Genomic DNA, 26,905 nt, shown 5'->3' with positions numbered 1-26,905 from the left:
GGCAAATGGTCTCACAGGACATGGGTCAGTGCTGGTGTGTTCACCATATGTGAAGCTTGAAGCTAGCATGCAGTTTAGTTCGAGGAATAACAAGGCTAAGTCCAAACAATTGTAGAAGCAGTATCTCCTCCCCAGGTTAGCAGTAAAAGGGGTTCATGGAAAGTCAGGAATGTGGAGTGGGAAATCATTTAGCTTTCACTGCTAGGTGTTACTAAATTATAGCACTAGCTTCGAGTCACTATCAAAACCCCATATATCTAGAGGGTTTTCACACAGAGCCATAAATCATGTTTACTACAGGTATGAGTTGAACGAGTGCATGAACTTTGCAATGCAGTCCAGGAAAATATAATTACATGTGTGCGTGGTTTTGACTGTGAGAAATGTGGACAGGAAGCTCTAGTCCGTTCCACCGTTGTGTCTTAAATACGCTTCTAGAAACTGTTTTCGCAGCTTCCTGGAAATAGCCATTTATTAAAGCAAAGAGGCTTTGTCAGGTTTTACTCCTTTTGCCAAGAAGGGGCAACCACCAGCAGTTTCCAGGCCCTTGGGGGCAAAGGAAAGGAATGCTTGCAAAGCGGTGTCAGCAGCATGGTATAGGATGGTAGAGAGCAGTATCGCAGGATATAAATTGAAAACTGCCCAGCTGTTCAGTAAGACAGGTGTAGGATCTGTCTTTTATATAATGGGACAGAATGGAGATTCCAGTTGCTTGAATTCGTAAATGAGGCAAATAAATCTGCACACTTGTCTGCATGTATAGGAGCAGAAATATTTAAAACAAATGAAGTGATCACAGCGTTTCCTTGTTAATGTTTGACTGGGCTTATATGATCTTGAGCAGAAAACTTGGCATCTCCCTGCGTCTGTTCGTTTCTTTCTGGGTGTATTTATATGTGTTTGGAGACGGGGAAACGGTGAGCAGGAAAATAACCCGGTGGAAAATGTAGGGTCTGGCTTGTTTAAATTATATTTTAAGCCTGATTGCACCCCGGCCCTTGGAACTCCAGGCATGATCCCTTCTAGCAACTAAAATGATTTGAATGTTACGGGGCAAAGTTATATTTAGTTTGTATTTGGAGAAAGAATAACAACCAGGCGTGGGGGAGGCAGCTGCGTTCTCATCACTTCTTCGCGAGCCCCATCTGCGGCTGTCCTACCCCACCCTTCATCCGAGGCCCAAATATTAAGAAGTGACCCTCTCGAATTATTGGGCTGAGGAGAAGAGGAACCGAAGGAGACCAGCTCCTGCTGCCTTTGTGCCGAGGTGGGGCTTCATTTATCGTAACCTTCGCTTCTGGTCGCCCGGACTGGGAAGCCAGCCGCCCCGTCGTCTCCAGCGCGGGGTGGTTTGAAGGGGTGTTTCTCAGCGGCACCCTGTAGCTAGAGATCAGGCTTTGCGCAGTGGAAGATTGCAAGAATGGGAGCAAAAGCGGTTGTTATTTTCTCTTCCCCTCTTCCCTCCAGCTATAAAAATGTGTAAAAATCTGTATCAGCAGTTTTGGTGGAATATCTAGCTGGGGCCTTGGGTTCAGCCGCTTCTCCCAATGCAATGCGCTGCGGGGACGCTCGCTCTGTCTCTAGCACCATCCGTGCTTGCAGATTCTCCGCACTTTGAAAGACTGATTTTTCAAGAAGTACTGCCTAATGGCAAAGAAACAACAGGGAATATGGAAGAGGGATCCCTCCCCAAGGATTTCCACCCGGGCCCTGAGAGCATCGCTCTGTCCTGCTCTGTCTTCAGAGGACCCAGTCTGCAGCCTGGGCCCTCGGGTGCAGGCTTGGGGCAATTTTTGGGGTCCCTCCAATAGCTGGGAGTAATGATTGCAGGATTGGGTCAGGAAGATGATACTTATTGGCATTAAAAAATCTGTGTTGGTAGATACGCGCATTCAGGATTTTACCAGTATGAATCTTTGTCGGATTTGAGGTTTTGAAGCAGTCCCTTATAGGTTTGCTACCTAGCTCTTGCGTTGCCCTAACACACAACCCACAAGCAAGGCAAGAGCAGCGCTGCAGCAAGCAACTGTAGGGTATTGCTCTCAAAATACACTAGATATGAGCTCGGACCTGCTCTTAGAGGCTAGGAGTGACAGGGCTGAGGCACTGGCTGCAAATATACTGCTTGGACAGCAGTTGCATCTGCTTTCCAAGGCTGCGTTCGCGCACAAGGCAGCAGCCGGAGGCAGCGAGCGCTGGGCCGTCGGCAGCGCCCAGGGTTCAGCCCCTTTTCACCTCCTCGCTCGCAGCTGTAGGTGAAGCGGCAGGTGGTTTCCTGGGAGTTTCCCGCTCGGAGCAGCTGGAGAAATGGATCCTGCCGCCAGAGATGCGGGCTGAGTGCCCGGCTCTGCTCCCGCGCCGGCACGCTCAGCTGTGCGCGCGCACGTGCCCCAGCCCGGGAGCCGAGGAGGGACCCCCGCAACCCTTCGCCTCGGGAAGCCCGCGGGAACGGGGAGAGCTGAGAGAAGAAGAGTTTGGAGGAAAGAGTATCTTGCACAATCTAACACAGGGCAAAAGGATAAGAAAAGGGGGAACATGCTGGAGGAGGAAGGTGCATGGCTGGACGCGTGTGTAATATATAGGCATGCATAATCGGCTTGCAAGCAGCTTGTCAAGTGAGATGAGAAAGGACGGGAGCTCAGCGAGCCGGCGCGACAGAGCGATGCTAGAAGGCAGCATCACCTGAAGGAGCTGCCGAGGGCTGAGCTCCCCTCAGTGCCACCGGTGCTGCTGAAAAATGGGGGTGCTCAGCATCTTTTTGCTGCAGCCCGCCGTCCCTTGCAGGGCTGGTTGCCAGTCGGTAGTTCCCGAGCACGGTGAAATATTACTGTGGTGTCAGCCTGCCCCGGCTGAAGTGCCAAAGTGCTGCGGCGGTGGAGGCCGGGGGCAGACTTTGGGATCTGCCTGAGTCAGAGGGGAGTCACAGCTTGTTCGTTTAACAGAGGATGGAGCTGTCATAAAGCAGCCCTGGAAATTAAGCAGGACATGAGCAGTTCTGGGCATTTTCAGTGCACAGATTCAGAGTGGGGATATGTTGCTGCACGCAGAGCACAGGGGTGTTCCTGAAGGGCTCTTTTTGCACAACATGCTTCCCCCTCTCCACCGCCTCCCCCCAGATTACTGACAGCACAGAGCAGCAAGATGTGCCAAAGTGTATCTTGACTTGAAAAGCAAGCATCCATCACTATTGCACTCCCAAGGCAGGGATTCAGCAAATATGTAGTGAAATAAGACCCAGGAGATGCCTTCACGTTAGAAAGAGATAGAGATCCGTGATGATATCAACATTAGATTCTGCCATAAGCATCTACAGGAGGTCCAGCTCTCGTTGGCTTGCCAGGGCCTCTGAAGCCTCTGGTGTATGCAGAGCGACTGATTCCAGAGAGAGAGTACTGCTTACGCAGAAAGTTATTAATATAAAGATGATGGGTAATAAAATGGGAACATTTACAGCACCGAATGAACAGAAGCAGGCTTTTAGCATCTGTGCCCTGGGACTCCACCTTACTGAGGAGCGTGTGCAGCTCTACCCAACAACATTTACAGCAGGAAAAAAAGAGGGGGGAATTTTTTATTCTTCATCCTGAGAAAGGCACTGGAAAGACTAGCAAACAGGGAGGGGACGGCGAAGGGCCATGGTGGCATTTGTCTTTTCAAGCAGAAAGGTTCTGAGAAACGCTCCCTTTTCTAAATGCCAAAAAGGTCTGCAAATAGATCCTGTGACAGAAAGCGATCCAACAATTCCTCAGAATGAAAGGTCAATCAAAGGAAAATGGCATTTAGGAGGACCAAGCTGATTACTGACCCAACCATGTGACAGATCCAGAGGCAACTCCAGTGCCATCAGGAGAGCTGCTTGTGCAGCCTGCCCCAGCGAGGCACATGACGTGACTGGGAAACTATCTGATTCCTCCAGGTCTAAAAATTTGTCAGGAGTCAACCTGAATGTCGGAAGGAAAAGGGGTTCGAAGGAGCTACAGCAGGGTTTTCAAGTTGGGAGGAGGGTGCTCTCTCTCCACTGTCCCTGCTTGCCCTGCACCAAACATTTTTCCCCAGCACTAATTATAGGTCTGTTTTTGCCATCTGAATATGTATTGAGTAGTATCCTGGCTCTCAGATAGATTGCAGTGAAACTACTCTTAAAGTTCGACTTGGTTTGGTGGGGCTCCAAGTCAGAAGGGACTTCTACAAGGGCTGACCTAGGATTTCAACCAGGCTCTGAACTTGTCTGAGTAAGGCACTATGCCAAGTATGTAAAAGTAGCAGAATCTGGGGCTGGATCCTCACCTGATGTCAGTGAATTCTGCTTCATCAAAGCGTACGCACACAATCTCCTTGGGTGGGTGGATCTTCTCTTTAAAAAATTCAGGAATGGGGCTTGCGTCAGATGAGCATTCAGAGCATCTTGGGATCATTGTCCAAATCTTTCCATCCACAGAGCTGGCTGGAGATCTCCCAAGGTGGAGAACATCAATAGTATGGATTGCAGGACTTAGAAAGTCCTAGGCAGACATTTCTCATGGGGTTTTGCCAGTTCCCTTGGAGCATGGGAAGGCACTATTGCCTGCGAGACTCCCTCTCCTGCAGGTGTCTGCAGAAGGTGTGCCAGGAATGTGCGGTAGTTATCTTTGTCTAGGACTGACTTTTTCAGAATAAGTGTTCTTGAGACCCCTACTCTGGGACTTGAGCAATTCGTCAGAATCTGAGTCTGTCGTTGGTTTAACCAGGCTCTTAGTTAAACTAATCCATGACTTTCGAGCTAGCTGCTGACCCTTTTCTCAGCTTGAGAAACACTTCTGTTCAGCAGCAAAGCTGTGAAACTCATAGATGCTATTCAACATGAGTCATGGAGACAGCAGCTCCATAGTCATTCATGAGCTGGACTGTATGTACTGCCTTAGTCATGTTGGGGAATATTCAGGCAGATATTGAAATAACAGGAATTAGTCATGAGGAAGTGCAAATATGAATGAGCTCCGTAGCTTATCCCATGTGAGTTCAATCCTCTAAAACACTAGGAACAGAAATATGATACGAAGAAGCAGTTTCAAATCCCACAGACTTCTTGTGGGGCTTGGGTGCAACTTAGCATCATCACTGCTTACCAAAAAGTTTTGTCCTTATGGAAGAGCAGGGCACTTATTACCACACCCGTTAATAGACTATTCTGCGAAGAGCATTACTATTGCAATTTTAGTGGGGGACTTGTGCAATAGACTAATGAAAAGGCAGAAAGAGGCAGGAAAAAGAAACTGTGCTTCAACACTTCAGAGCTTTGGGAAGAAGTTTCAGGCTGAATCAGCTAAGGGACTGCTCCCACTGTTGGTGTCCTTATTACTTCTTTTTCTTGAGTGTTGGCCTGTCCAAGTGTGTACTGTTACCATGTGGCAAACAGTGTGTTGACTCTGTGGCATTCCAGGGACACACTGTTTTGCATGAAATCGCGACCTTTTACAAAGCGCAAATGTTTGTCCATCAGGTTAAACCAGCAGGATTGCCAAGACAATTTATGAAAATACCCTGTTTTTCGATACCTGCAGTGTTAACCTGTCAGGCTGTGCTGTATCCTTCAGGGAAGGATACCCAATGAATGTCCAACAACTGTTCCACTGCAGGCATATATGTCTCAGATAAAGCCCACCTGGTCACTATTAAAAGGAATTGCTGTACACATAACATGAAAAGATTATAACTTTTTTCTTTGGGGGATGGAGGGGAAGGGAGTGTTTTGTTTTAAGTATCAGTGCTGCTCCTAATTTTGCCGTCAGGATTGGTGTTAAGTTTAAAACGGCTACAGTTGTTTCACCAACTACAACCCAACAGTTTGGGTATCGGCTCCTCCTTGCACGAGGGAAATGGGGTACTTTGGAAAAGGCAGACAGAATTGGAGCCCGGCTTCCCCGGTGCATTAGAGCTGCTGGTTTGCATGAGCTGCTAATGAGGTCAAGGCTGCAGCTTCAGGTCTTGCACAGGCCAGTGTCTCTTTTGATGTATCCCTCTCTAATCACTTGCAGTTTTAGCCTTGGTTGTAAGTGATTTTTGGTAAGCACCTTTTACAGTATCTCTGTAGCAGTTAATAGCAGTTAATGTAGTAGTGGCCTGATTCATGATTGGCCTTTAAATCAGTGCCATGCTACTGAGAAAAGCAATGACGACTCTTCCCCTTCCCGCTCTTTCTTAGGCCCACCGAGGATTGCCGATAAAGTGATCCACCGCCAGTCTGTGAGGCTAGGCAGGACCATCAAGCTCCTGTGTCCAGTGGAAGGCGACCCACCACCTCTCACCATGTGGATGAAGGATGGACGGACTATCCACAGCGGCTGGACGAGGTTCCGAATCCTTCAGCAAGGGCTGAAAATCAAGGAGGTGGAAAGCGAAGATGCGGGAACGTACATTTGCAAGGCCACCAATGGCTTTGGCAGCACCAACGTCAACTACACCCTCATTGTGATTGGTGAGTACAGCTGGAGGGAGGCCAGGTCTCACCTGCTTTGTGGGGAGAGGGCGAGTGTGATTTCTTTGTAGCTGTCAGTGACTGCAGATTTGCTTTGCTAATCATTTGCCGACCTCCGCTCTTAACTGGCCCATTCCAGTGTTCGAGGACTGCCAGAGCTGGCTGTGTTGCTGCACATCTTCTGCGTTGCAGCCGGCTGCAGGCAGATAAGATTACGGAGTGCCAAAGGTTACAAATAAACAGAAATGATGCAATAATCACTAGGGTACAGATCGCAGTGAATTCCACACAGGAAAGGCTGTGTGATAAGGGGAGGTCACACTGATCTTTATGTTTGCTGTTGGAACCCGATAGTTCTCAAAACAAATGTTAAGGCATCCATATAAAAACGCACAGCTGGGGGATCCATGTACTGAGCTTTTGCAAAGCATGGTGTCTCCAGGAATAATAATATTTAGGTTGAAACAAGGCTCAGAGCTGGCGTATGACCCAGGGATGCTCAGTGCCTGAGAAATCCCCTTGGTGGAGGCAGGATTTAGAAAGCTTCAGATGTCATTGTGGAGACATGGGTTCTTTGGCTGTGATTTTGACTGACCCCAAAGGGTTTGCTTGGCCTAGAAAGCATGTTTGGGGTTTTGGGGTCACCTGTTGGGGTGAGTGATCCTGGGCCCCCCAAAGAACCTTCTGCTGGGCAGTCAGAGAGTCTCCTGTTTTTGCTGCTGCGGACTTGTGTTCATTGCTCCTTAGCTGGGGGAGTCGAAAGAGGCTGGGTGAAATCTGAGTGGTGGAGAAAGTTGACGTGGCAAAGGGAAAAGGTACAAAGTGGGATGAAATCAGGTATCTTGCTCACCATATTTCTTAATCGACTCTTCCAGCACTTGGTCCATAAGGTTTGTTTTGGTTTGAAAGAACTAAAAGCTTCTTGCTGAGATCTGGGTTGCCTAGTAAGACATGAGGGCCCTGCTCAAATTCTGTCCAGTTCCCTCTTCATCCTCCAACAACAGCCGCAAGTGCCCTTTGTGCCAGGAAATGGCTCTTTGCCCCCAAAAGTCTCTGTGGAGAGGAAAAGAGCTAGTCATGCAGCTCTGTGTGTTGCTCTGAGGAGGGAAAGACAACTTTTCCTGTCCATAGGAAGGAGCTCATGACTCAGCCCAAGCCAGTCTCTGCATTTCTAGCTCTCCCTAAGGAGACAGGATAACAGAGGAAGGAACTCATTGCCTGGCATCCCTGTCAAAAAGGGGCATCTTCTGAGCTATCTCTTGCAGAGGTGCCTGCAAACAGGTGCCTGGGCCCAGCTGCATGCAGTGGAGCTGTGGGCAGGGTTGGTAACTTGGATACAGGAACACAGCACTCACACTGGGAGCGGGTTTTTTGGACAAATCTGGCCAAGGTTGGTTTTGGTCATAGGAGCACCAGGAAAGCTGAGGGCATCTGGAACTCCACGGCTGAGAAAAGTGGGGAAAGGAAAGTTGAGAACTCTGAAAAATCAGTCCCTGATTTCCTTGGAGAATGGAGTTGTAGAAGGTCTGTGGCAAAGCCACAGGTGATGTGCTTTAACCACAGGAGAACTCTTCCCTCAAGTGAAGAGTCTCAATGCAATATGGTCAGGGTTTTTTTCCATCACAAGATTGTCACCTCTTGGGAGCAGAGTAATTCTTTAACAGCTGTCAAGCACTGGCTGAGGGACGGTGGGAGCAGTATTGACTTCTGTAGTTCTCTGAAAAGTCAAGTCTTGTTTGGTGTGTGCCTTGGCCTGTGTCCACTCTAGTGAACTGTGCATGCCTGGGAATGTTGCTGGGTGCCTGTTGGCCCTGAACAGCTCACGTCTATGCTAGCAAACTTACAGAGCCTCTAGATATAGCATCTCTGAGCAAACTGCCTACTGCGAGTGACTCCTGACATCTTCTGACTCCCAAACCATGCTTGGGAAAGTGCTGGTTGACCAAAATTGAATAAGAGAACTTTTTTTTTAAATAAAAAAGGCTACATGATAGATGATTATGTTGCAGTACTCAGGTGCTGCTGGTATAGATACAGTGTAGATACAGCCTCGGGGTGGTTTGATGTGAGATGCCCAAGACCGTAAGGGCAGAGGAACAGAGATGCCATCTAAGATGCTGTGGTGTAGCTGCCTGATCTGACAGCAGCTTCAGCAATGGATTGACATGCTCCGGCAAATCACTAATGCTGAAAGGCTTGTTAATGACCCTGAGGGTCATTAACATGCAAGCAGGGGGTTCCCTGTGGATAGAGCTGCAGGATGAATCACTGGGCAGTGCTGGGTGTGGGAGTGAGGAGGCAGAGGCCGTCTCAAGGTCAGTGACTAGCTCATTGCAGAGAGCTGGATTTGCCTCCTTTTGCATAGAGGAAGCAAAGACACCATGAGTTACTTGCCAAGAGAACAGCTGTCCTTTAGGTGGGGGCCTGAAGATTGCACTCATCGATGAGGCTGTAGCACCAGAGATCCTTGGCCACTGACTCCTGGCCATTTCCCCGCTGCAGGCTGGTACTCGCAGGGAGCGTGCTTCAGCCTGCTGCCCCCAAAGCCACCCTGTTCTGCCTGCCAGGGGACTTGGACAGGCAAAAGTGAGGACAGAGTTTAGGGTCAGTATCTGGCTGCCTGCTGCTTAGCACTTGCCTGATTTTTTCCTCTTTCTTCCCCTCCACAGTAGGAGGGCTGCTGTGGGTTCAGAGCACGTAGCAAACACTTGGCACTGCTTGATGGAGGATTGTCACCCGATAACAAGGTGGTTCTAGGAGAAGGCACTTCACTGCAGAGCCATTACAGAAGAGAGACCAGAACGTAAATGTCTTATCAGGAAAGAGATGCTTAGGTGAGGGAAACCCTCTTGCTGTAAGACTCCTGTAGCATCAGTAGGATGATGTGTAAAAGCTGGCATACAGCTGACATGCACTTTGTGGTTTTGGTTTTCCTCACTCATCTCCTTCCTATCCATGTTCATCCTCTTCTTTGCTACCCTGTGCAGAAAGGGCAAAGTGGAAATAGTCTATAAAGATGGACGTAACCCCTTTTGGAGGTGGCTTGGTCCACCTGACTGGTTTGCAGAGGGGAATGTTATAGGAGCTTGCTTCAGTCCTGCTTCTACTACCTATGTGGAGGTCACCGAAGTCTTTAATCTTCTGTGTCCTCTTCCAGAGCCCTCTGTAAGACTCAGGGCCCAAGTGGCTCCCATTTCTCCAAGGGACAGAGGCACCTTGGCATCTGTGAGTAAAAGGAGGCCCTGACCGCTCTTGGTAGCACAGCAAAAACAAATGAAAGGGAAAAGCCAGGGGACGCAAGGTAAAAGCTGGGCTAGCATGCAGGAAGGATTGAGGCAAGAGCTCCGATTCAGTTGCTCAGGGAAATTGGATTATCAAGTTAAATTGTGTCAAGAACAATAGCGTTCATTATATTTGGCACTGGAAAGCTCTGGGCACAAACAGTGGGTATTTGGAGCCTCATCAGGCAGCCGTGGAAGGAAATGGCAAACTCCCACCAGCCTCTGTGGGCATGAGATTGAGCCTTGTGAAAACAAATATTGATTACCCAGTGCCAAGAAAAGGGTAGCTTTACACTAACTGTGTGACAGACATATGGGCTGAGTAATCAGTCATCTCCATGTGTCCTTATTCTAATGTTGGCTAAATACAGTATTTCTTAGCTTCTGTTCACCTTCCTTCCTTCTCACGCAGTGTAGCCCTGTGTGGTGGTGTTGCTCAGACTATTTCTGATGGATTGCTTTATGTCCCTCATCCCCAGCGACACAGACGTGTTCCCACAATGTTTCAAACCAATTGCTCTTCACTAGAAAAGTCTTCCCCTGAAATCAAGCATTCCCCTAGGGTCTTTCTTGCCAAAGTCTGAAAGTAAACACACGGGTATCACTGACTTATTCTTTCAAAGGCTTCAAACCTTTAATGCTTTGGCCAGATGCTTGTGTTCATCCTGGTGAAAACGCTTTTGGTTGAGAAAGGTCCTTTGTTGATTTTTGAGAAGGAGGCAGTGTTTTAAAACCAACTCTGTGTCCATTTCAGAGATGAAGATCAAATTGATGGAGCTGTTTTGTTTGTGCTCTGGAAAGCACAAACTTCATTAGGCAGAGTAGCCTTTTGAACCATATGGCCTTTTTGCTCTCTGCTGGGCTCCCACTCCTTCAAAGGAGAAAAAGTCTTATTCCAGCTTTATTACTAACACCAAACATGCATAAACCACAGGTGTCAGACACGAGCAAGGTGGTTAAGATATTAAATCTAGAATAGAACAGAAGACAGATTTAGAAGGGTCATGTCAAATGATGCATTAATTGTCAGGTCTTGAGAAAATAACATCCATTTGGCATGAAAACGTTCTGGGAGTTTGAGCAGTAGTTTCTGGAATCCATTCAATAGTGCTTATTGAAACATTTTGCAGTTTTACTTCTTAATCTTAACTCTTATTAATTAATCTTTATATTTCATTAGAGTGTAGAGAAGCAAAAAAATCTGTGCCATTATCCAAACAGGTAAAGAGAGCCAGTGGACACATCTACATCAGTGGATGCCGGCAGAGGCGGCAAGTGTGAGCTCCTGTGTCCTCCTTGCAGATTGGTCTCAGGGGGTTGTACTACCTCGGGTCTGACCCTGTTCTCCTGTCCCTTTGGGGCTTTCGTAGCAGATCTTGCTCGCAACCAGGCAGCTCAGTGCAGAGCAAGCTTGGATCTGCCCGTACCCATCTGGTAGACATACCTACCTACACACTGTCTGGCTGGAAGAGTCTGCAGTCTGCGTGCACACATGAGATGGGTTGCTGTGATTTTACAGATGGTAACTAAGGCAAAGAGAGATCAGGTGATTAATCCAAGACCACAGAAAATGTGAGGTGTGGCTCAGAGTTGAGCCTAAACCCCTTAAATCTCCCCCTAAAAGACTATTCCTCCTTCACAGTGCTTGGGAAAGTCTTTTCTTCCTAATTCAGCATCCTCCTGCTGCTGTTTTGGAAGGGAATCTTCTCCTCTTATTCTGGGGTTTTGATCTCCCTCCTCAGACAAAGGTTTTGCCAACCCAGATGGTAGCAATTGGTTTCTGCCCTGCTTATTTCCCCGTCCTCTCCAACTGCAGGCCTCGGATCTCAAAGATCCAAGGAATCCTGCTCAAATACACCCCTGCATGAAATGTAAGCCAGTAAAAGCAGATAACCAATATAAGTCAAAACTACAATTTCCTCTCCTAGCCAGCCTTAATAGTTTTTGTGGCTTACCACAAGATTTGGGATGCCAATTACACTGCAGACAGATTTACAAATGCTGGAAGAGGAACTCCTCTTTAATCAGTATTAAATCAGCATTGCAGTTATTAAGTACAATGGTTCCTTATTGTGGAGAATTATCTGTAGCCCATCAAAACAAATGTGCTGTACCTCCCTTCAAAGTTATTTGTATAATGATGCCCATGAAAATCTTATCTTTGATTGTCTACTGAACGTTTTTTCCAGCTGAATCAATTCAGGGGAGTTGGTTTATAGTCTACAGGTATGAATAGTAACTTTGTTTTGTTTTTAAATGCTTGCTTGAAACCTGCGGTTTCTTTACTGCAGAATAAAACTTCTTTGCCAGGGTGCTGTAAAAAAAGGCCTAAGGCCAAAGAGGAAGAAACAAAATATTGAATAGCTGCTCATTATATGAAAACTGTCCACCTCGTGTGTTGAATGAGGCGGGTGCAGTGGGAAAAAAATAGCATGTGATGGTGTAATTAAAGACTGTATTGGAGTGCATATGGCCAGCTTGGAGAAACTGTGAAGTTGCACAGGCAGTCGTAATTCTCACATTTCACAGCTTTTGTGTGCCTCAGTGCTCATCCTTTTCTCTTACAGTTGGTTATGGAGTCCTTGAGATTTTTATAGGGTCACCTGGGAATATAAAGTTCCTCCACTGCACTGATAGCCGTGTTATCCTGCACCCACCTTGGGCACCAGTGCAAAGGGCTTCCCAGGGATCCCCACCGTGCGGCAGCTGCTGGAGGAGGAGTTTCCCAGTCCCGTGTGTTTCTCACCGTACGGGTGACCACCCTGCAGGACGTTTCAGGGCCCTTCCCTCTACCACCCAAAGTACTAATTGTGGGTGCTTGGGGCGGGCAGAGTCGTTGCATGCTCCAGCCATCAGCCCCTCAGGGGAAATCTTAGCCCAAATGGGTGAGTTTAGCCTGAAGTGTAATTAACTGAAAACTGAAATGATAAGGAAATGCTACACAGCCTCCTTTACCATCTCTTCCTGCAATAATAAAGATTATCACTTGTTCCAGAAGTCTGGTCATTCTCTGAAGGGGAGATGGTCCGTGAACAGCTGTAGGAAGGAGTATTAGTAAATATTTATGCTGTGGCATAATGACCTCTTTCATTAATGCACAAAACAGAGGGCTTTTCACTTGCAGAGATGTTATGGGCCAAACCCTGTGAGGTGTGCCAGTGTCACAACGCGCGGGGCTATTGCTACAGGTGCTACCCTGTAAACACGTCAGCTTGCACCCGTCGCTCAACCAAGTGATGAAATTTCAGGCTGTCTCTCTGTTTATTTTTGCTTATGTGTGCATGGTTTTTATTACTTCTGTAGGAAAGAAAAAGGGATGCAGTGGCAAGAGAAGGGATAGGGTTGTCCCTGCCTTGGTAGTTTCTTGCTTCACTGGGAGTTTGTAGGCTGCCAAAGACACGTCTTGCTAGGGTGCATCTCAGCTCAACTTCCAAAAAAGATCAACATTTAAGTCCAAGAAACAGCTGCTGCAGTGCTTTTCTTTCTTGCCCTGTATCACTGGCTGCTGTATTTGTTGTTTCTCCTCTTTGGGTTTATTTGGAGAGAGTTTTTGGTGAAGAGTCCATCACTTCTGAGCTCATACCCGCCTCCCTGCTGCCTGCCACTCTGAGCAGCCAAAGCGCTTGGTCCCTTCGGGCCTTCGGAGCAGTAAAGTCTCGGTGCAGGGAGCAGGAGGGAAGAGTGTAGCTTGTTGTCCTAAGCCTCTGCTGGGCTGCTCAGAAGTTGAACCGCATCTCACTTTCAAACAAATCAATTTTACTATTAAATGTCTGCTGTCTGTCTGCCGCAATGGATTGCTTTGAGAATCTTTCATGACATCAGAAGATTTATCTTTAAAGTAGCTTTTTCCTGCTGAGCCAGCTGCTATTTTATGGGGTTTTTTACAACTTGTCCAGAGACAGCTCTCTTTGATAGCAGGCATGTGTGAAAAATTTGCATTAAAATAACCTTTTTTTAAAGAGTCAGCATAAGTATTCTAAAAAAAAAAAATCGTGGCAGCGTTTGAATGGATATTTATTCTAATGTGCTTTTTTTCTGCTCATAGTAGTAGAAAATACTGTGTGAAAAAAGTCAAGTACAGTAAAATATGGTTTGCATTACAGTTTTGCAATGAAGTCATCAATCCGTGTCTCAGAACTCATTTATAGTGCAAAAGCTGAGAAAACATTTGTAGTCCGGAGTCAGGTGCCACCAGCCATTTTGGAGAAGCATGACAAATTCATTTATGTTTGGGTTTTGGCCTCTTAATAAGCTCTGGGGACCAGCGAGAGATGTGCTCAGCAATAAGATGTGAATCAACGTTGAGTCAGCAATGTGTGCACCAAGGGACCGCTAACGCCGAGCAGAAACTGAAATGAGTCAACTCCTGAAAAGAAAAAAAAAGGTGCAGTATTAGTCTTTGAGAACAAGGTGGTTTAGCTTGTACTAGTCGTGGTACGGAGTGAGCACTCCTCCTTCCGCACATTTGCTTCAGCATGAAGTGAGAGAGGCAGCCCATCCGGCGTGGGACCGTTAACACAGTCGCAGAGCCTATAATCATGACTAATGATGATTAGTCAGTTGTTATATGGAAATGAAGAATTCCTTGTGACAATAAACAGTAACAAATTTATCATGTTTAATTTGTAAAGGTCCCAATCCGGCAGCTGGATCTACGTTGGTGGCCTGCTGTGCGTGTGCAGCCTGATTAACACCAGATGAAGATCTGGCCATAGTCGCTGATGCTTAGTAATGGTTATGTTGCTAATTAGAGCTCAGATTGTTTTTGGCCTCTGGGAGCTGAGCAGAAAAGGGGATCCCCAGTTCGCCCCTCGAGGCCTGGCGGTCGCGGCCCTTGCGCGAGGACTGCCCGGTGGTGGGCTGCGTGGTGTCCCCGGGCCACCGCCACCTTCTGCGCAGAGGCACCTCCACTTGCCAGGCTGCGGGTCCTAACACGTGCCACCGCGCCGGGGGGTCCGACGTGGCAGCCTGCGGGAACCGATCCCGTTGGCTAGAGGAATCTGAAGGGCTCAGCACATGAAATGTATTTTCATGTTTCAGTTTAAACTCGTGGCTAAAAACATCAAGTTCTCGGTTGGAAACGAAGCTCCTTTTCCAGTGGAAGTGACTCATCATCGACTAACAGCGCGCTCATCCCCAGGGAGAGCTCTTCCTTCTCCGTGTTTGTTTGCATAGGCATAAAGATACACGCCCTGCACAAGCTTGGCGTCGTCCAGGGACAGCACCCGCGTACGGGGCTGGACGTTAAGGCACCTAAAACAAATTAAGTCTTCTCTTGCCTGGGATTTCAACGGCACTTCATTTCCTCCTTGTTTGGAGAGTCCCGGTTAAAGCTGGACAAACAACCTACCCCTATGTGCGGCGTGTTTAATTTTGGAAAATGTCCACTGTCCTAGGAGAGGAAAGGAGAAATACTCCAAAAGGAAAAGGTGAATATTTCTTGATTGCTGCAAAAAATCCAATTTCATTAATTTTAGTCATTTTGACGGGCGTTACACTAGGCTGATGTCACAGTGGCCCGTGATATTTTTTCTTGGAAAGCTCTTTCTGCACAAAGAGGTGATTGTGTGAGTGCCAGCTTTAACTGTAACCGTCTTAGAAATGACACCGATCGAAAAATGTAGCGAGAAGCCGTTCAACCGATGGCTCTCAGCGAAGGGGTGTGAGAGGCTGGAAAACGTCAAAAGTGGCTGGCACTGCCGTTTCTTCCAAGGCCAGACCTATAATACAGCTCAGTGCTAATACGGTATAATGTCCACAGTTTTTACAAGATCTTTGTTAGGTTTTATTAGTTTCATTTGATTTTATAACAAACTTTACAGCACGCTTATCAATGCATCATGTTCTGGCTAACAAAAGCCCCACTGTTTCGGGGAGATTTCTTTTTCCCTTCACGAAGCTGTAACATAGAAGCCAAGTTAAGAAGGTGACAACACCTGTTCACAATTTAAAGGAAATGAAAAGATTTTTTTCCATGGATGTAAGCATGAAATTCATACATATATGTATGTATATATAATTTCCCCCCCTACTCCATCCTGTGGTAGACTGCGGCAGACCAGAGCTGCAGCCAGTGTAAATTGAAGGCATGCAGGACATATGGATGCGTTTAGCCCACAATCCTTTGCAGATGCTTTGGAGTGTGTAGCTGCTGCTACACCCGTGCAAACAGCAAACTGCAGCCCTGTTTGCTGCGTGAACACTGTTTGGGTGTGAAAGCAATGCGCCACGTCAGGCGGGCTGACATTAAAAGAGGGTTTGATCTGGGCAGTTTATGGCTTCCTTCTGTTAAATGATATTAACAGAATTGGCTGCGGATCCAACTGGTTTGCAGCATACGTATCACCTTTTTTTTGATCAGTGTATCTGAGGCTGAAAACGTCTTTTGCCTCTTGCTTTATTAACCAAAGGCTTCTTTGTGATCCTCCGTACAGATATTGGGCCAGAATCCGAGCCCACGTTAACAGAGTGATGCTGTGGTGCACAGCAGCTGATCTGAGCACATCTGCTAGTCCATAAGGCTTAGGGGTAGCTGCATTTCTATTAAAGGCCGGTGCAGTTCCTGGTCCGAGCAGGTGAGATGTTTGTATGCAGAAAGGAGGCACGCAGAAGAGGAGGCCTTAGATTACCAGCCCAGGTCCAGTGTGACTGCAGACCTTTAGTTAAAGGTGTGTTAATGACTAGCACCCAAAGCAATGAGAGGCCGTCACGCTAAGCACAGACCTGGTTATTGGTGCTTTTGAGATACCTGCTGTCTTGCCAGCTATCCAAGATAACCATCCTCCTGCAACAGCAGGACCTTTCTGTTAACCTTCCTTCAACAACTACCGTCCTCACCTTCTCCTGCCAGCTGTACTCCATCCCTCTTCCTTCTTGCCACAGGCTGGGAGTGAAGGGCTTAGCACGGCTTTTGCCTCCTTATGCCATCCGTGGTAGTAATAACCCCCCTGACGACAGTGGTCCCCATGGACAAACACAGGTAGGTTGAACTTCGTGGGCACAGTGTCTCCAGGAGGTCTCTCCTGGAGAGCAGTGTGCCCGACTCACCGGTACCATCATACAGCACCTCTCTCCTTGGTTGGCCGAGTACATGCTCAGTGTATCACTCATACCAGAGATACTGGGGTTTTGCTCAGTTTTAGTCACGGGAATATCAGTTAACTCAGAAATACACAAAAGGCATGCTTGTAAATTGAAGCACAGCACATAATATTTATTATAGAGAGAGCAGCACCAAGCTGGGCTAGTTTATAAGGTGAGAGTTGACTGCTGATTTTGGAGACTCTATGTGTAAATGCATGTACACATGCATGCACCATCGCTCACTGATGTGCTGCTTTTCTGTCCGTATGTGGAAGTACGTTGCCTGTTAAAATGTACGGGTTTTGAGGAGCTGTATTTTTGCGTTCCTGCAGGGTTTGGTTTTCTACCTTTCCTGTGCTGTCTTTGGCATCCACATTAAGAAAAAGATGAAGAAAAAAAAAAAAAAAACCCTCTGGCAATTAGTGTATAAACCTATTTTTAAATCCAATTTATTTTTGTTTGATGAGAGAAAGAACATATTCTGTGTTGTACTTGATGAATAATATCATTGTGCAGGAGCGCTTTGATTCTTCTTGCTTTATAATAACGTGGGTTTCATAGTCAGAAGACTGGTGTGTTTACATTATACACTCTTGGCAATAAATTTGGAAAAGAAGAGGGGAAAAAAAAAACATTAATCCCAGGAGTTCTGAAACCTACACTCCTTCTTAAACGTACCCTGTTAAAGACATTAAGTCCCTTGCAAACATCCATCTATCAGCAGTTGAGAGTTTGTAAAAGGCGTACTTTGTTCTGAACTCCCTGCCCTGCTGATTATGCACAGCTCTTTTATTCTGTGAATAGGATGACGACCCCTTAGCCCGGTAACGATGACAGATTTATGTATTTTAACACCCAGGCGCTGCTGTATTTGTTAAGGGCTGCCAGACTCCAGCAGTGCTGCAAGCGTCGTTTATTTTCGCTGTCAGCTTGCGCGGCTTTTTAAGGTGCTCCGCGGCCACCGCAAGCAGTGCCGCCGCGCGCGGAGGCGGGGATGTCACCGTGTGAAGAGCGTGAGCCACCGTCCTTGGACCGCTTCCACCCGTAAAACGTCAGTTTTACTCCGGTCCCGCTGACGGGCAGGACCCTGCTCTCACTGAAGCCACGTAAAAAGAGAGGAGAAATAAAATCCCTGTGAGCAGTAAAGGGAGTCAGATAACACAGACGTTATCCCTTCACTTTCTGCTCCCATGATGTATTTTGCAGCTCTCAAATTAATCTTTCTAAGAGGACCTTCTTTTAATGTGCAGTAAAAGCGAGGAACGTAAACATATCCTGCGAGCCGAGCTGTTAAAGCGCTGTATGGGTCAGCACATCTGTCCTCGGCGCAGTGCATCTGTCTGTGATTTCTTCTTGGTTGTTTTAAATTACTGCAAGCGGCAGAACGATATGGGGACAAACAGTAAGAACAATGCTGTCGTTTAATCGCAGCCTAAATTATTAACAGCTTTGCGCAGAAAATATTTCATGAAAATTAAAGGGAAGCAAATAGTTTTATTTTCCATGGAAATAGATCCAGTACAACAAAGGCAACTGATGTCTCTCTCCTTTTCTTCTCTCCATTCGTCTTGCTATGCATATATGTGCTCCTGTGTGTATCTGCTTGTCTTATAGACAGGCTGCAAAGGGTGAAAAATGCAGGATATAGATGGTCTTCTGATCTCTTCATGGCAAACAAGCCACTAAACTTGAGTTGATCACACAATCCAAATGATGCATAGGACTTCTATTGCCATTTTTGTTTTACTTCCAATTCATTGTTTCTCTACAAAATTTTGTAAAGTCGGTAGAACTATTGAGTTGATCATGTGCTTCAGTTTTCTGCTGATTGGCAACAGAGGGCTTTGCAATATTTGGGATTCAGGCCTCTATTGCAAAATTATTTTGATTTGGACAAGGCACCACCAACAAATTCTTGGTGGAGGTTTTTTTGGTCCAGTAGTAGATATTTCTTCTCTTAAGGGAAGCCATATGGGTTGGCGAGTTTTTTTTCTTTTTCTCTTTTTTTTTTTAGCTAGAATAAATTACAATGACCTTTTTGCCAAAGTAAACAAGGATCTCCATCTCATCCTGTTTGAATGCACAACCAGCAGGAGAGACGAGCTTGTGGTGGTTCTCCTGGTTCGCTGGCAGGGAATTTGGGAAGGGAGCTGGATCCACTTGATGGGATGGGTCTCCCAGACCTGCCTGTTGCTCTCTCCAGAGAAATCCCAGGAATTTTAATGAAGGAGAGGGATGGCAGCACCCCAGTCCCCAGCACAGCCCCATGTTCTCTCTTTGCAATGTCTCCTGACAACTGCAAGGCCACTTCAGCTTCTCCTGGTAGCCCTGTGCTTTGGCAGGAGAAACACACCAACCCAAGAGAAAGTTACGGGAATTCAAAGTCAAGAGGTGGTTTCAGCCAAGGTCTCTCGTGAGCTGCTTGGTTTGAACAGTGCTTTGCTAATCCTTTTCCTTCACAGAGGCTCAGGTGATGCAGCAGCCTTCACCTGTGGCTACTGTGCAAAATGAATACTACTGAGGGTGAATTTTAAGAAGCTGGTCTGTGCCTCTGGCTTGAAATGCAAGTGACGTGCGGGGCGTGTTTTCATCCCTTCTGGCAGGCTTACTCCTGAGATGTGCGTATTCGTGTTTGTGTTGGCGGATCAGTTAGGTTCATCTTCGGGGACTCCGTCAGCCCCTTGCCTCTGGGACGGTTTTCAGAGCATACTGGGAGGTGGCCAAGGAGCAGCGTTACTCTTTAACCCTGGCTGTTTTAAAAACGTGTCTATGTGGTCTTCAAGAAATAGAGATTGTTCCCCAGGCAGTCTGTCCTTGGTAGTGATAGAGAATTCCACGATGGCCCCTTGAAACCTTTCCATAATAAACAGGCAAAAGGCCGATGGTTTTCCAGGCGCAGATCAGTGGAATTGCATCAGAAAGGAGTTTGGCCACCCAACATCCTCAGTACTGTCAGCACTCATGTGTCTCTCCCCATCCCTTTGCCAGGAATGGTTTGGGTGCATTTTACCTTGTTCTAGGCAAAACCCAGGTCATGGACACGTTCAGCTCTAAATTAAACTGTGAACCACAAGTACTGAAGTTATACCTGTATGTGGTTGGTGCTAGTTGTTTGTTTGACCCGTGTTAGCTCTTCTCAGGAATTAGTGGCCTTTTTAGTGTCCAGAGCTCCATGTTTAACAGGAGGATAGGCTGCGCCCCGGCTGGCTCACAAGTGACATTTTTGATGTCCTTCAGCATCTGCAGCGAGGGGGGGAATATTGCAGCTGCTGTGACAGTGGTCTCTGCTCCTCCAAGGCCCCGTTGGCATGTCCTGAAGGGCAAACTCTGGAGAAGATTCACTGGTATTTGGAGAAAGCACTCCAAATCTATTGCATCTTTGCACCTGTGCTATGAACTGCAGAAACAGTATCAGCCGTCGAGAATAAGAACCAGCAAGCTGCCTGCACATCTTCCTCTTATATCTGCTTTAGCCTGTTTTATAGTATTTTTACAGTATTATTGCTGTTCTTATTGTCAGTGACCTCCCTGGAGCCCCGTAACAGCTTTTTTGGCACTTGGCGCAGGGAGTCTGCTTGCTCTGGGGGGGATAAGCAGTTTGCTTACTCCCTCGTGGAGTTCAGAGCCGCCTTTTTATCGTTCGGATGCGGCATGCTACCCGGCTGCCACCCCAGCTCTGCGGGGTGCATGGTGATAATAGTTTAGCTCATTGGGATGGTGTTGCTTTTATGCCTTGCTTAGCGCCAAGCCTGCTCACTGCATCTCGGCTGTTTTTTGGGATTTGGTATAGCAAGACAGGGAGATTTCTTCTCCGTCCTCAAGTGCTAATCCGGCACTGAGCTGGCGTGGTCTGGCCAATACTTTGGTCCCCGCTCAGTATAAAGTAATGGGAGCACTTTAGGCACCGCTTTTCTCAAGGCTCTCTTCCAGTCCTGCGTGACTCAGACCATGGGCGAAATGCTTTTAGTGTTCTTAATGCAGGAAGGAGTGGATCCCTCAGAGAGGTCTGTAATTTTAAAGGAGGATGTTAAACTGAACTTACAACACTTTATCTCTGGGGCCGGCAAAGATGGAAGATAAAGAGGAGGTTTTCAAAAGCACTCAGCCGAGGCTGAGTCAACCCCTCTTGAAGAATTCCCATTAAATTCCATGGGATGAGTATTGCCAATGCTGAAAGCTTTTGAAACCCAACCTAAACATGAAGTGACACCTTTTGAAAAATGTATGTACTAAGCACACATTCCTGGGAAAATGTACGTAGGGTTCACAGGTATTGAATGCAGAGGTGCTTTCTCAGGAGAGGGTGTTTTAAAAGGAAATTGGAAAAACAGGTTTCTGAAGCAGATTTAATGAGCTGGAGTCTCTGTCCCAGTGAGTAGGGACATAATATTGAAGCTGAAGCTATTTCTGAACAAATTTTTCTCTCTTCTAAGCAAGGCCTGACAGGTTACTTGGCCGTCGCAATAAGTGTCCCCAGTGACACCAGTCAAACACCTTCTGCTGTTGCATGAACTCATATTGAGCATAAAACGACTGTGAGGTTTGCCTGTGTCTGACTGAGAACTTATGGGATGCTTTGGGATTCAGAGAACGAAAGACATTTCTGTACCACCTCTACATATGGGCTGAAACTGCCATAATTGTGAAATAGAAATTGATAAGAACGTGGAAGCTGGGGCCTGTGACAGTCCCAAAGTCACCGTAATTAATCTCTTTTTTTTTTTGCTTTAAGAAAACTCCAGGCTCAAATATCAGGAACACTAATGCTGGATGTAGTCCACGTGCACAGTTGCTGGCTGGGGTGGGAAATCAGTGGAGCTGCTCAGCAGCAATGTGTGTGCAGCTACCGGGAATCAGGAGCAGGGTGCTCTGCCCACGTTACATCTCCAATACCTGGCCAACGGGGCCTTGTTGTCCTCAGGACTACTAAATTCATTGCACTCATCTGAGGAGTGTGACTAGTATTGCAGTTTGGCAGGGGGGAAATGGAGGAGAGGAGAGTGAAAGGAGAAAAACATTGAGCAAGGGATTTTTTTAAAATCTTTCCTTCCTTTTGTATTGCAGACACGTTAAGTACTTAATATTTTAAGAGCATCTTCTTACTTAGAAAAACTGGCAAAGATGGGATTCAGTCTGAGTCTGCCAGATTGATTTACAAATCGGCCTTACGAACTCCTGCTGCTTAAGCATACCAGAATGTGACAATTAAAGCCAACATCTGGAATTCATTGGTGGAGCAGATCCTAGATAAACATTAAATGAATGTCCATTTCCTTAGCATTGGATTTCCTCTGGCTACCACAGCTTAAGTAGTGTCATCCTATCAGATAGGGCTGATGATGATAGCAGAGCAAATGTCAAAGTCATGAGCCAGATCTGTTTGCTCTGTCTTTTAGCACTGAAACCAGAAGTAAAGCTGGGCTGAAGAGACACCCTCTGTTTTTTCCACTGGACAGTCGTGATGGGATTCTCATCTCACTAACGCGGGCTACACTGGTCCCGTGGCTGCCTCTCGCTTCTGTGGAGAGCAAGAAGGATGATTTATTGGGCTGATACCAGGACCTCATCTTTGGTCCCGGTGAATTTGTTGTCTGAAGGGCTCCCCTGGACTAAAGAAGGAAGATAGACCTTAGCCTGAATACTTCAGATTAGTTAGGTGAGGGTAGTCTCACAATGCCAGAAAATTAAACCCTTGACTTGAACAGTGTTAGAATATTTGCTTTTTTGCATAAAATATTTACTGGTCTGCCCTCAACCCTACGTCTCTCTCTTATGGCACCGTTTTAGCTCCCAGAGTCCCTTGCAACAAGAAAGCAAGAAGATATTTGCTGATATACCCATGTATATCTCTGTTTTTGTATATGTGTATATACCCATATGTGTATATACCCATTTCTTCCATCATGTATTACCTTTGTTTCTGGACAGGTCAGGCTTTGCAGCTATAGCTGTACCACAGATTTCATGGTGTTGTAAACTCGTCTTCCATGTTAATGCATTAAAACTGGTGTTTGAGTCTGTGGCCTTTATTCAGATATCAGTTGTATGGCCATCCATCCATGCGGATCTAGGAGAGACTAGTCAGTGTTCATGGATACCTCCAGCAAAGCCCTCCTAGACAATACAGCAGTTTTTCATGAGTTGAACACTCTCACTTATTTTGGGTTAACAGTCCAAAAACTGCTACAGGTTTGATATAAGAGGCTCAAACTGTACCAAAAGCACCTGCAACTGTGGAAATATGACTGTCAGGGAGCTGAAACCTAGGCACAGGGTTCCTCCCCAGTGAGCTGCTTCACGTTGATCCTCTTGGGTGTGAACTTACAGACAGAAATTAAGGAGCCTCTGGCGATCAGTTAGCTGTACCTCTGAAATGTTGCTGTGACTCATCTTTGTCAGCAAAGGGCAGCTTTTCAAGGCATAAACAGCAGTTTAGTGCTTAACTCTCACTAAAGGAATGGTAGCTATCGTAGACAGTGTGCCTCAGGCTATCGCCCCACTTGAAAGTGCTTTCAAAGGAGACTTAATTGTGTTCGGTGGTAAAGTTCTATTGACTCCAGTGGGAGATGAGGTGGCAAACAGCAGTTGTGGAGGTTCGCTGTCACTCGGTGCTCGGTTATTGTGCTGGTAGGTGTTTTTGAGGTTTAGGAGGCCTCTCATTGCTGAGGTTCATGAAATTGTCCTTGGAAGTAGCAAACACTGAAATGAACTATCAGAAATGGACGTGGGAAGAAAGGCTTTTTTTCACAGGTGGTCTGCCTGGGCTTGCTTTAGGGTAAGGGAGTTAGAAAGAAGAATTTAGAAAGGTTAAGAGGAGCAGAGCACCGACTATACCGCATGACTGTTGTTTTTGTATGCATGTAATTGCTTCCAGTTACCTGCGCCCTTCAGAGAAGGTTTTGAATGAATAAGACTGAATTACTATTTTTTTAGGATTGTGAACATTTGTAAAGCCTGGAAGCATCTGTCCTTGAGGCAGACAACTTGGGGTCTCCAGGGAAAAAAAAAAAAGTCCTGTCTATACACAGCCTTCAAAGGATGCAGGTCCTTGCCATACTATTGGGGAACTTGGCCTACAGTTTCTCTCTTCCTCTCCCTATTTCCCCCAAGCTTTTCAAGGTTACTGCAGTCTCACTCCATTCTCCAAATCCAGTGAGGGTTTTTGTTTGCTCATTTGCTAGAAACAGTGAAAATCAGCTAATGAAATTGGGACTAAGTCCGAAGTTACGTAAGTGGAAGCCAGTTGCAACAAATATCCGTCTGTCTTCTGTTGCAACAGATCTCTCCCCGGAGGCTTGACTGAAGTGGAGAGTAGTCAGTGCTCTCCACAGCGGGTGAAATGGAAAGCACTGGAGAACGGTTCTTCTAAGGGTCAAGGATGGCTTGCTTACCCTGTCAAGAGTCCGATTTTTGTGAAGTACAACCTACCTGTCCTCATAGCTGAAGGAAAAACACCTTTCAGCCTTCACTAGTGCTCCTGTTACCCTTATGTCTCTGACCTCCTTGGTCACTGTAGGAGCAAAGGATGTGATGGTAGGTTTTGGTCTCCTGAGTGACTTTTCAGGCCACCTTCTCCATAATATTAGAAATACAGCCAGGACTGATAGCTCCCCATTCTTGCTTTGATTTGTAGAAGGTCCTTATCTCAAAAGACAGACAGCAGCTCCTTTCGCAGCTGGATGAATGGGTTCATTTTGTTTTGCTCAGGATTTTGTGAATGATGGGCAGGCTGTTGTCATGGCCTTAGGTAAATAAACTTGCTAGCATGATCTGTGGCACAGTTTTGGCCCCTGCCAGCTAATACTCTCCCAGATAGTGCCTGAGCATGATTTGGGCGATAGCTTGGGTCAGGTACTGTTCCTAGGAGGCATTTTGGACTGTTTTCAAGGGTGGCAAGAGATTAAGGATATGGATATGAGCTGTGCTGTGCCACTTGGCCTCTGAGACACAGGGTGGCCCCTGGGTGGTTTTATTTAGGCACCCGTTGTGCCCCACATCTGGAGCTGCTCAGTACTGGATCATTCAAATGAAGGTGAGGAGACATGTCCCCATGTGGGCAGGCACCCGAGATGCACACAGTCCCAGAGGAGAAAGGTCCTTCTCATGAGAAGGGCCCTACAAATTCAAGCATGGCTTTTCCCTGAGTTGCACCTGGGAGAGGGCTGGTTTGCAGTTTAACTCTGTGAACTGCAGAATGGTCGATGCAGACAGGCACAGATTTTGCAGAAAGCGCTTTGAAGCAGCCATTCTGCTCGGTACTGCACAGGAGCTGTACTGAGAGAATTAAACTGACTCCTGGTGCAAGGATCTTCCCAACTTGGAGGTGATCTGAAACCCTTGCTGGTGTCCCTTTGGACCTCCAGGTCACCTCTGTTGGGTGCTCTTCTGTAGCTCCTGGCTTCTGCTGGAAGCCACGGGCTGTCTCTCCTTTGCGACTCCGGTATTCAGCTTCTTCCTGCTTTCACCAATCAGGCAGTCAGAAAGGTCCTCATTCCCCACCAAAACACATCATTTTTTTCCCACATCTTCGCAGATCATTCAGCTTTGTAAAGAATTAGCTTATCGCCCCAGTTTCTTTGGGGAAAACTCCATGAATCTTTTCCTTTCCTTCCCTCCCTCAGTCCCCCTCTCCTGCCTTTGCATCCTGCCTCCCCCAGTCTGTGGGAAAGCTGAATCCGTGTGGATATTCTTGGCTCTGGCTGTTGCTCCCGAAAGGCATTTGGGAGGTGTTGGGGTAACCGATCTCTCGTCCCTGCTTCAGCACGAGCAACACCTTGTGCTTGATGCCCATCGGGGCGCTCGGTGACACAGTAGCGTCCCAAGGGCCAGTGCATTGCCCAGATCCTCCCGCTGAACCAGCAGGGCCGTCCGCAAAGCGCACGCGCCTTCTCTCCTCCAGACGCCCCTGGGCCGGCTTAGCTGGAGGGAGCTCGCAGACGGGTGCAGAGCAGGCAGCGCGGCGGTGCAGAGGAGCTGCGCGCGATATCCGTACGGCCGGTGCGTTTCACAGCCGGAGAGCGTGCGGTTGCCTGCGCGGGTAGAGCTGTTTTCCTGTCGTTTGGCCCTCGTGACTGTACAAGCGTTAAGCTGCAAGTCGAAACCCTAACGTGAAGGAGCTCCACAGAGACGAAAGATTCAGGTATGTTTGCAAAGACGTTATTTTGCTTTGCTAGACTCCTATCTAGCAGGTTCTCCAAAGCAGCCGATAAATATCTTTCTCCCTGTTGTGCTACCGACAGTAGTCTGAAGTACCAATTTCCTCCTACGGAAGATAGACCTCGAGGTCTATAAAATTTATGCAGCGTACTTTCTGATTTTTATTAGCCTAGTAAAAGATATCATATTCTGTGTGCCTCTGTATCTCTGGACATCAGGAGCTGGGGAATTATTCCACGGGGCAATAGGCTGAATGCCGTGGTTGAAAATGCTGATTTATCTGAGCTGTGAAAGCACTAGACCCAGCAGATAGTGGAAGTCTTTGAAACACTTCAGATACGTACGGCCATTTTTGAATATCCCACAAGGGGGCTGGGGGTTACATAGTCATTTAGCTTTTAGTCGTTGCTAATTAGTTCCACCTAAACACCGATTTCCCCAGCCTGTTCCTCGTCCCTCCATTTTAACACCCCAAAGGGTGAATTTGGTTAGCTCTGCCTGTGTTCGAAAACAGTTTTGCGGCGACCGGCTGGTTTGTGAACGTGCAGCGAATCTAGAGTAGATGCCTTTAAAGAATAATAATTTCTAACAAGGATCTGCTTGCGGCCCGGCGAGGGCTGGGAAGTCATTGCGCTGGGCACTGTGCAGAAAGCAAGTCCCAGACTTTGCAATCTCAACCGGTGGAGTTGATAAAGGGTTGGAGGAGTAACAGAGATAGAAAGGTAAAGGGAGTTTTAAAGCTTCTGCAGAACATCAGGGGCACAAGTGGCCTCTTAGTTTATGCCCGCTATTCATTTCTCCTCTCTATTACTTTTTCTTACCTGGGCAGCTGAGCAAAGAAACAAAGGATTTGCCAGTAAAACACGTGTTGTTGAGTAGCTTCTGTTGTTCCAGAAATGCAAATAAAAATTCATACTGAGAAAGGGTAGCT

The 26,905-nt window shown here is 46.9% G+C and overlaps 1 protein-coding gene across 4 annotated transcripts in view; it reads left to right on the top strand.

Moving 5' to 3' along the window:
* FGFRL1 (fibroblast growth factor receptor like 1) overlaps window positions 1–26,905 on the top strand; it is a 213,518-nt gene that overhangs the window by 114,859 nt on the left and 71,754 nt on the right. For all 4 annotated transcript variants that reach the window (XM_064511581.1, XM_026112790.2, XM_026112791.2 and 1 more), the window contains one exon: window positions 6,182–6,454. In XM_064511581.1, coding sequence (XP_064367651.1) covers window positions 6,182–6,454 — 273 coding nt within the window. The remainder of the gene's footprint in view (window positions 1–6,181; window positions 6,455–26,905) is intronic.

This window comes from Dromaius novaehollandiae, chromosome 4 (genome assembly GCF_036370855.1).
Source record: "Dromaius novaehollandiae isolate bDroNov1 chromosome 4, bDroNov1.hap1, whole genome shotgun sequence".
Classification (NCBI taxonomy): domain Eukaryota; kingdom Metazoa; phylum Chordata; class Aves; order Casuariiformes; family Dromaiidae; genus Dromaius; species Dromaius novaehollandiae.
The sequence above is the reverse complement of the archived record's forward strand: the minus strand, read 5'-3'. Positions and strand labels throughout refer to the sequence as shown.